This window comes from Mirounga angustirostris, unplaced genomic scaffold (assembly GCF_029215605.1).
Source record: "Mirounga angustirostris isolate CCGP_5_RB_7025 unplaced genomic scaffold, mMirAng1.0.hap1 SCAF_14, whole genome shotgun sequence".
Lineage (NCBI taxonomy): Eukaryota > Metazoa > Chordata > Mammalia > Carnivora > Phocidae > Mirounga > Mirounga angustirostris.
This window is the reverse complement of record NW_026991722.1, coordinates 23,497,839-23,506,571: the sequence shown is the minus strand read 5'-3', so window position 1 is coordinate 23,506,571 and position 8,733 is coordinate 23,497,839. Positions and strand designations below refer to the sequence as shown.

At 45.3% G+C, this 8,733-nt stretch overlaps 1 protein-coding gene across 1 annotated transcript; it reads right to left on the bottom strand.

Moving 5' to 3' along the window:
- Nucleotides 1–815: 815 nt before the first annotated feature.
- Nucleotides 816–8,340, bottom strand: MRO (maestro). The gene is made up of 5 exons (XM_045886328.2): nucleotides 8,242–8,340; nucleotides 6,498–6,644; nucleotides 5,262–5,444; nucleotides 1,547–1,654; nucleotides 816–1,187 (listed from the first exon to the last, which is right to left on the bottom strand). Exons 1-5 carry the CDS (start codon nucleotides 8,338–8,340, stop codon nucleotides 1,134–1,136), a joined length of 591 nt encoding a protein of 196 aa, XP_045742284.1. The 3' UTR covers nucleotides 816–1,133.
- Nucleotides 8,341–8,733: the final 393 nt, after the last annotated feature.

The following is an 8,733-nucleotide window of genomic DNA, read 5'->3' as shown; positions in this document are numbered from 1 at the left end:
AGACGCTTAATGACTGAGCCACCCAGGCGCCCCCTTTCTTGCAATTTTTTACATGATCCACGTGACCCCTCATAGAACTAGAATTGATCACCAAAAAATTGATATAATTAGCCAAGCGGTGACAAGTAAAAATATATACTTAGATCACAAATTAAATTAATAAAAATGTGTATTTAGTACATATAAAAGCAAAAGGTAAATGAGTTGAATAGAGCAGAAGCTGAGGGGTTTTTAATTTTTTTTTTTATGTTTCTAGCTATCTGTCAATTACTCCACATTGAAGCAGAATCACATGGTGATTGAATATAGGCTCCAGAAGTCAGACTGTCTGGGTTGGAATTCCAGCTCCATCACTCACCGGGTCATCTGGGGCAAGCTAGTTAATTTCCCTGTGCCTTAGTTTTCTCACCTGGAAAATGAGGATAATAATAGTATCTTTCTTATAGGGTTGTTGTAAGTATTAAATAATACTTGCAAAGCGCTTAGTGTCCAATAAACATTTTCCATAAATGTTACTTATTATTCCATACATTACTATTACCCTGAGGTTTTTCAGCACATGCTTTACAGATTTTTCTTTCTCTTTATTAATTTGTGTTTGGAATGATCTTGGAGGCAATGACTGCTGAAGATTATGAGAAGCTAAAGATACTCTCCAAACCCCCTTCTTGGTCCCTTGGCCAACTTTAAATAGGTCCTGCCAATAAAAGGTATCCATAACAAATCGCAAAGTATCAATGGCAGATTAAAAAAACAACAACAACAACTTAAGGTAATATTCTCGTAAACCTCAGAAATTAAAAATAAAATAAAAAAGAAAAGGTAACAGATGAACTTAAGGAAAAAGCTGAGCAATAAGCACTGAATCTACCTATGCTTTCAGTGTTTTAAACAAAGCATATACCTTCTCATCAAATGTGTATGGGGAGGAAAAGAGATACATAAAAGCAATTTAGAATTTACTTTGGATAGAATCATACAATTCCATGCAATTGCCATCAGTTGTTCTCCCAGCATCCCGTTTTCTATTACAATCCCAAGAGGCAAGCAGAAGCATCCGAGGAGTTAAAAGAGGGGGAATATCAGCCCCCCAGCAAGGTGCTCACTGGAACAATTTCCCTCCTGCTCTGTGTTTACAGAATCTTATTTGCATAGAAGAACTGCAGGAGCTCTGGATGATAGTAGCCCTGAAAGAAATCAGCAAAAGCGCACGTGAGGGACCGGTTCCACATGCCTCCTTGACTCTACAACGAGTAGACAGTTGTCAAAGGCAGGGCGTGAGGACTGTCAATCTTCAGATTCTCAGAGGTGGAGATCATGGCCTGCGTTCATCTAATGATCTACACTGGAAGTGCCAATAGATTTTGTGCATAATCCTCCGGGCGTTTTGTCATTTACATTGCATGATGGGTCAGTTACAATCGAAACACAATTGGCCTGAGGCATTTTACGGGGAATAACTCCCTCGTGTGGCTTGCCACCTTCTGGGTTGGCACCAGGAGGGCAGGGACCTCTGGGAGAATTCTCTACACACTCTCTCACTCACCAGCTGCCGGCAGAGTTTAGGGTTCCTTTGATCTTCTTCAGTCTGGAAGCTGTTTTCCTTTCTTTCTTTCAGATATGGAGAACAGGCTCGAAATGTTGTCTTGCAAGCCTGAGAAAAATAGTATTACCATCTTATTGTAAAAAACGTTAGAGAGTTCTAGAATCCAAGCAAGGAAGAGCACTGCACCCAATCTGTGGCCTGGGGGCCCCTGAGGGTATGAAAGTAACTTCCAGAAAGTTTGAAGACGTCAACCTTAAAGGATTTTGCTTCTAAAATGGCCAGGTCTATAAGTTGGGCTGGTAGGGAGAGCATCACTTTATTGTTTACCACTGGTTATTGTCCCATCAAAAGTAGTTCTGAATTCCTAAATTCCCAAATTCTGTCTGTCTCTGTCTCTCTCTCGTGTGCACTAATTTAAAAAAGACAAGTGGTTTGGTGGAACCTCTTGCCCCCAGTGGTTTTGAAAGCCTGACATCGATCCAACTCTGTTAGGACATGTTTTCTCTAAGAATAAAACAAAAGCTCTGTAGGGGATTGAGAAGCCAGGGGTGGGAAATCTACACAGTGACAGAAGTTAAGTAGCATGAGTTCATGTCCTCCTTATGTGGGCTACTGCCCCACAGATTAAACCCATGCCTCTCTGGCCCCCACGCTCCAGTAACCTGAATTTATCTACCATTGGCAGGCACTGATCGGGCAGGTGGGGCAGGAGCAAATGGAAAATAGCACGCTTGCTCAGAGAGAGATGACACACCGGGCAGGCACCTTTCCAAGGATTCCTATGGATACACTGCCGAGCGTCCCTAACGAAACTGGCAGCAACAGAGAGTCTAGCGGCTCCTCACAACAGGGCACAGCCGCAGGCCCCTTTAGGAATGGCCCAGAGCTCTCATGCAGTCGGTGGGAGAGTCAAAGACTTGCCTTGGCAACCTGGGGATTTCTGTCCTGTAAATGTATCAGGAGGGAATCTTGAGTCTGCTTGACCTGACTGGTGAAAAATGTCTTCCATTTCCGCCCAGCATAGGCTGCCAATTGCCCAAACAAGACGAAGGCTGAATATCTCAGGTTGTCATTCTCCTGTGGGTCCCCGGTGAACAAAACAACAAAACCCAGGTTGTTACCAAAAGGCCACTGCATCAGAGAACATCACAGTCATCGTTCTTTGTAGGGGGTGGTTCACCAGATCCAGTCTAAAGCACTTAGCTGCCTGAGGTGGGGGACAGAGAGGAGACGGGCTGAGTCTTCAACAACCATCTTCTTCAGAGGACAAGACAGTTAGACGGGGGATCACTGTGCTAATCCCAGCTTCCCAGCTCTGTTCTTTATTATTCAATGTCTTGGAGATAGGATATGTTTGTATGGTTCAAAATTCAAAATAACCAAATTGTTTTATTAACAAAAGTAAGTCTCCTTCCTACCCCTTTCTGCCTGCCACTCAATTTCCCTCCCATGAATGAACAAAGTTATACATATTGTGTGTATCCCTCCAAAAAAATTAAGACGAAAAAGAATAAAACATGTATTATATAGTCCTTTCTCACATTTTTACACAAATGGAAGCACACCATCCCACTGTTATGTACTTTGATCTTTCACCAATCTATCTGGGAGCTCTTTCCATGTCACTACCTAAAGGAATTTGGGGTGGCTGCACTATAATTCATTCGACCCATCTCCTGTTGATTATTCACAGAGTTTCTACAAGGGCATGTCTCTTCACTTCTGGTCTGAGTTTCTCCTTCTGTAGTAGAGATAACAATTGTTTCTTCCCTGACACCCTGCGATCTCTCCCTGCTTTTAGTACGGTTGGCTGATTTGTCTCTGAATGTGTCTCAGTGGGTTCAGTCCTTTCTTGTTCTCCAAGGTGAGAGGTCTGGCCCAGGTATCTCCCTTTCCTGATGAGGAGACCAAGGCTCAGGGCATTTCAGAGACTTGTGGGAGTCACACTGTCTGGCGACCATGAACCAGGGTAGCACCCAGTCTCCTGACTGTTGGTGAAGGGATTTTATATCAGTGTTTCCTGGTCCCCTGAAATGTCCAGGCAAACCAGAAGGAACAGAGCTGGGCTGGGCCTCTTCAGGGGCAAGGAGCACCTAGAACTGGGGGTCACAGACACTCAGCAAGACCAAAGACCACTGATGGTTTCATGAACTATTGAAAAATATTTTTTAGCACATGGGACACTTACACAAATTGCTTTAGTGTTGCACTTTCTTCACTGTTCTACCAATGTGTGTGTGTGTGTGTGTGTGTAATTCAATTCAATGGTACCCTACTGCTATAAGAGGTACAAGACACATAAAATGGTCTGCTAGGGGCCTGACAATCATCTGACAGGGAACACATCCCCAAGCGAGCACAGCATATGACAGTAGTCAGGGTGCCATGCTAGATATACACCGTCAGGAAACAACTCTCCACGACTATTTCCAGGTTACTATATACAACCAGGGCTTTCTGGTCAAAAATTACAGTCCATCTGGGTATAAAAAAGTGATTGCATGGCAAACAAGTCCTGGAAATTAAGATAGCACCTGCAGGGAGATCTAGACATCTTCCTGGAGATTTGTTTACATTCCAGGGAGGTGAAGTAGAGACCAGAGATGACTGGTTTGCATTCCAGAGCAAATGTCTCTCTGTCTCCCTGAGTGCGAGGAGAGGCAAATGGGCCAGAAGCCCCTATGTAAACTCCAAGTTTCATAATTTCAAGATTTCTTTTCCTCTCGTGTGGCACAGGTCCATCTGGGGAATTCGGTGTGGGGACCTCTCGCAAGGTGCTTTGGGGGTAAATAAAAGGGCTGTTTCCTGTTCTACAGGTATTATCTCTCTGTTAGAGGGTGTGTGTGTGTGTGTGTAACTGCAGCAGGCTAGCTGGTTAGCTTGGAAGGAAGGTATCTCAGAGTCCCCACAGTTTCAGAGCAAACAACGTATCAGTGCACTTTTTTCTTAGCCTGCCTTGTCACATGGCAGCAAAGAGCACAGGTCCTATAGTCAGAAAGCCTGGGCTCATATCCTGTCACAGGCTCTGTGAATCTTGGGCAAGTCCCCTAAACTCTCTGTGCCTTGGTTTCCTCCTTCATAAAGTGAAGATAATAATAGTGCCGACCTCGGGCGCCTGGGTGGCTCAGTTGTTGGGCGTCTGCCTTCGGCTCAGGTCATGATCCCAGGGTCCTGGGATCGAGTCCCGCATCGGGCTCCCTGCTTGGCAGGAAGCCTGCTTCTCCCTCTCCCACTCCCCCTGCTTGTGTTCCTGCTCTCGCTATCTCTCTGTTAAATAAATAAATAAAATCTTAAAAAAAATAAAAATAAAAATAATAGTGCCGACCTCACAGGGTTATTGAGAAGATTCTATGAGATAACCCATGAAAACTGCCTAGCACCATGCCTGGCTCGCTAAACACTAAGTACTGTTACTGTCACATTCATAACAAAGTACTGAATACATGAGGGCGCTGTTATCAGCATCTTCACTATCATCTGCATCACCACCTTCATCATCGGTATATATATATTCACTTCTCTATAACAACAAACACTCCTCCTTCTTTATATGTCTTCCATAACCCCCAGTATGATACTAGCCTCTCAATGATTTCTTAATAAATAAGTGAATAATACAGACCATGTTCTCTGAGCCACACGCCACCCAGGGCTCACATTTCTCATCCCACTTCAACTTTAATAACCCAGAATTCTTCTGAATTGTCTCACTTACGTCATCTAACAAAGTCCTGGTCTGAAGAGTGATGTCTACGAAGAAAGAGCCCAGACTTTTCCCCTGGATCTTGCCCAAGATGATGGTCAGAGTCTTCATGCTCTCGTGGATAACTTCAGCACTCACAGGGTCATACAGTCCATGCACCAGCAGATCTAGGACAATTTTCTTATACTTTCTCACCTGTTAACAGTTTGAAATGCATGAGTAGTCCAGAAATTGTTCCCCGTGCGTTGAAGAGCAATCCTACTTCTAATCTTCCAATAACCTAGGACTTGGACTGAGAGCGTGGCAGCAACAAATCTCATTAAAATAACAAATGCTTCCATTAACCTGACCCAAGAGCCAGCTCAGTCTTGGAAGAGGAACAGAAAGAGCAATCTGGAGCTGGTCTATGAGCAGATGAGGCCGGAAGGGCACGTCAAGGAGTGTGGTGGGCTGGATGATCTAGACATCTGGGGCATAGCAGATACTTTTATCAGGGATGAGATGAAATGGTCACTGAAGTCAACAGATGCTAAAAGCAGAGGTGGGGAAAACATCTTTTACTAAACAGGCATAAATTATTCAAAAATCAATTAAATTCACCCAAGAGGGTGATGTCCAGGTGTGTGTTAATCCCATGTGCAGCTCTGTTTCCCAAGGCTGATAATACTGAGGTGTGATGACCCCCAAATAACCCCAAATGAGTCACACCCTTGTACAGTCTCTTTCTATTGAGCGTGGAAAGAACCAGTGACTTTGCTTCTAGTCTCTAGAATATGACGACAGTGATGGGATATCACTCCCATGGTTACATTATATTACGTAAGAGTCCACCTGAGCAGACATGAGTGGTAGAGGCTCTCCTGTTGGCCTTGAAGAAGAAAGCTCACATGCTCTAAGAGAACAGCCTCAAGGAGCGGAGCTGGCCAGTCAGCAAGAGAGCAGGGACCTTGGTCCTACAACTGGAAGGAGCCACGTTCTTCCAACGGCCACAGAAGCTTAGAAGAGGAGCCCAGGCTTCAGAAAGGAATGCAGTCCGACCCACACCTGGATGGTAGCCTTGTGAGATCCTGAGTAGAGGACCTGGCTATGCCGTACCTAAACCCCTAACCCAAGGAAACTTCAAGAGGATGAATGCTAGGTCTGTGGTGATCTGTCACACAGCAACAGATAACTGGTACATGAAGCACTGTCTCCCAGTCCGAGACTCCAGGCCATGAGGGCTGGCCAGGTGCCACTTTTCCCTCCTACCTTGTCCGGGGTCTCACAGGCCATGGTTCCCAGGCCTCTCATTGCCATGTGACGCTTTTTAGCGTTGGGGTCCTGGGCTCTTTCTGCCAAGTTGGAGAACACATTCTTCAGAGACTCCCGCTTCTGGAAACTCAGTGTCCAAGAGACCTGGGTAGTAAGTCAAAAATGTATTGATTTGGGGGCGCCTGGGTGGCTCAGATGGTTAAGCGTCTGCCTTCGGCTCAGGTCATGAGCCCAGGGTCCTGGGATCGAGTCCCGCATCGGGCTCCCTGCTTGGCGGGGAGCCTGCTTCTCCCTCTGCCTCTCTCTCTCTGTCTCTTATGAATAAATAAATAAAATCTTTAAAAAAAATGTATTGATTTGGGGAGTGTTCAGAGGCATACCCATCCCAACCCCAATCCCTCCCTCTAAAGAAAATCCTGTGTGGCCTGCTCAACTTAGCCCATCTTTCTCCACCTAAAGACACCCGATTTTTGCTGGAAATACATTAGTTTGATCTACACAATGAAAAAAATGGATGGAAGAGGAAAGAGGTAGAGACAAATAATGCAGGGTTGGTGTTGAGGTAGGTTGGGGGAAGTATGGGGACAGGTGCTCTAGGATCACTGAGGGTGTGCTAGAGCTCAGAAGAAAGGGGACTTCAGGGGCGCCTGGGTGGCTCAGTCAGTTAAGCGTCTGTCTTGGGCTCAGGTCACGATCCCGGAGTCCTGGGATCGAGCCCCGCATTGGGTTCCCCGCCCACTGCTTGTGCTCTTTCGCACTCTCTCTCTCTCTCTGTCAAATAAATAAATAAAATCATTAAAAAAAAAAAAAAAGAAAGAAAGGGGGCTTTAGACAGTTGATGTGAGCTGAGACCAGGGATCCTTCACAGGACAAGAAATGCTCGGCTGCTTCCATCTCAAAGAAAAGCATTTCCCCAACTCTTCTTACTCCTCCAGCTTTTCCCCACTTTTCTGCTCTACCTTGTAGCTAAACACCTTAAAAGATGTGTCTATACTGGTTTTCTCCAATTTGTCTCTCCGTTATCTCTTGAACCTTCTGCAGTCAGGTTGATGTGGCCAAATCCAAGGGTTAATTCTCAGTACTTGTCTTCATCAACCTCTCGACAGCATTTGACCCAACTAGCAAACCACATCTACAAACATCTCAGGGCACCTAAAGGATGTCCCACCAGAATGCATACATCTGAGCAACTAAGATTAGGAAAAGAAACGCGTAAGTAATGCAAATTGGGAAACCCCGCGTGGCCAATGCAGGAAGCTACTTCAGGGACTGAACTCTCACTGCAGGGCAAGGGCCGGGTTACCTCTGTCGTGAGCCTATGAGACCAGGCAGGCCGCAGTGTTCTGTGCTTCACACGACACAGCAACATGTGCCGACATCAGAACCAAGACAATGCAGGATCCAGACAAGGTCCAGGAAAAAGCCACCTCCTCACCATCCTGGGGAGTGAGGGGCTGCAGAATGGACCCACAGTCCTATTTGGTATTTGGATGATCACCAGGTCTCATCATTATTTCTCAGTATGCGTTGCAGTTCATTCTATACTTTTATGATTAAGTTAGCAGCAAGCCAAATTCCTCCCATCTTATCTTGCTATCCTATAAACATTCAGTCCGTGTTATAAGAAGTGTCATTAAGCTTTTTTCAGAACCTCAGAGGAGCCACCACAACTAATGCAGAACAGGCGCTGTTACATGTGGTTGTTGGGAGGGACCTCAGTTTATAATATTTTGTGACAGACCTTGGAAAAGAAAAACATCACTGACGTCTTTTTCTTCTTGGGCTGGGTGGTGGGGATGGGCAGGGGCTGGCCCAGGATTCCTCTCTGTGTTTGATCCATGGAACTAAAAGAAAACAGAATCGTCTTGTGAGCCACAAACCTTCTGCCAAGCCTTGTCACCAACAAGCAGTGTCATACAAAACACTCTGCCAGGGTAAGAACATAAAGAAGCAACATCCCAGAGGCCTGTCCTTTAGGAGCCTGTCCCCTTGGTGAGGAGATGGAACAGTCCCATCAAAAGATAAAGAGCAGGAGGAAATGCAGCAGGGGCATCCAGATGGTCCGTCCCGTGGTTCTCATTCCATCCAAGAGCCTTCTTGTACCAGAATCACCAAAGAAATGAAATAAAGATTCTAGGCCCCACCCACACAGATTCTCATGAGTTAAAGTAAAATGTAGCCTGAAACTCTGTGTTTTTAAAAGATGCCCAGGAATGTAAATTGGTACTGCATT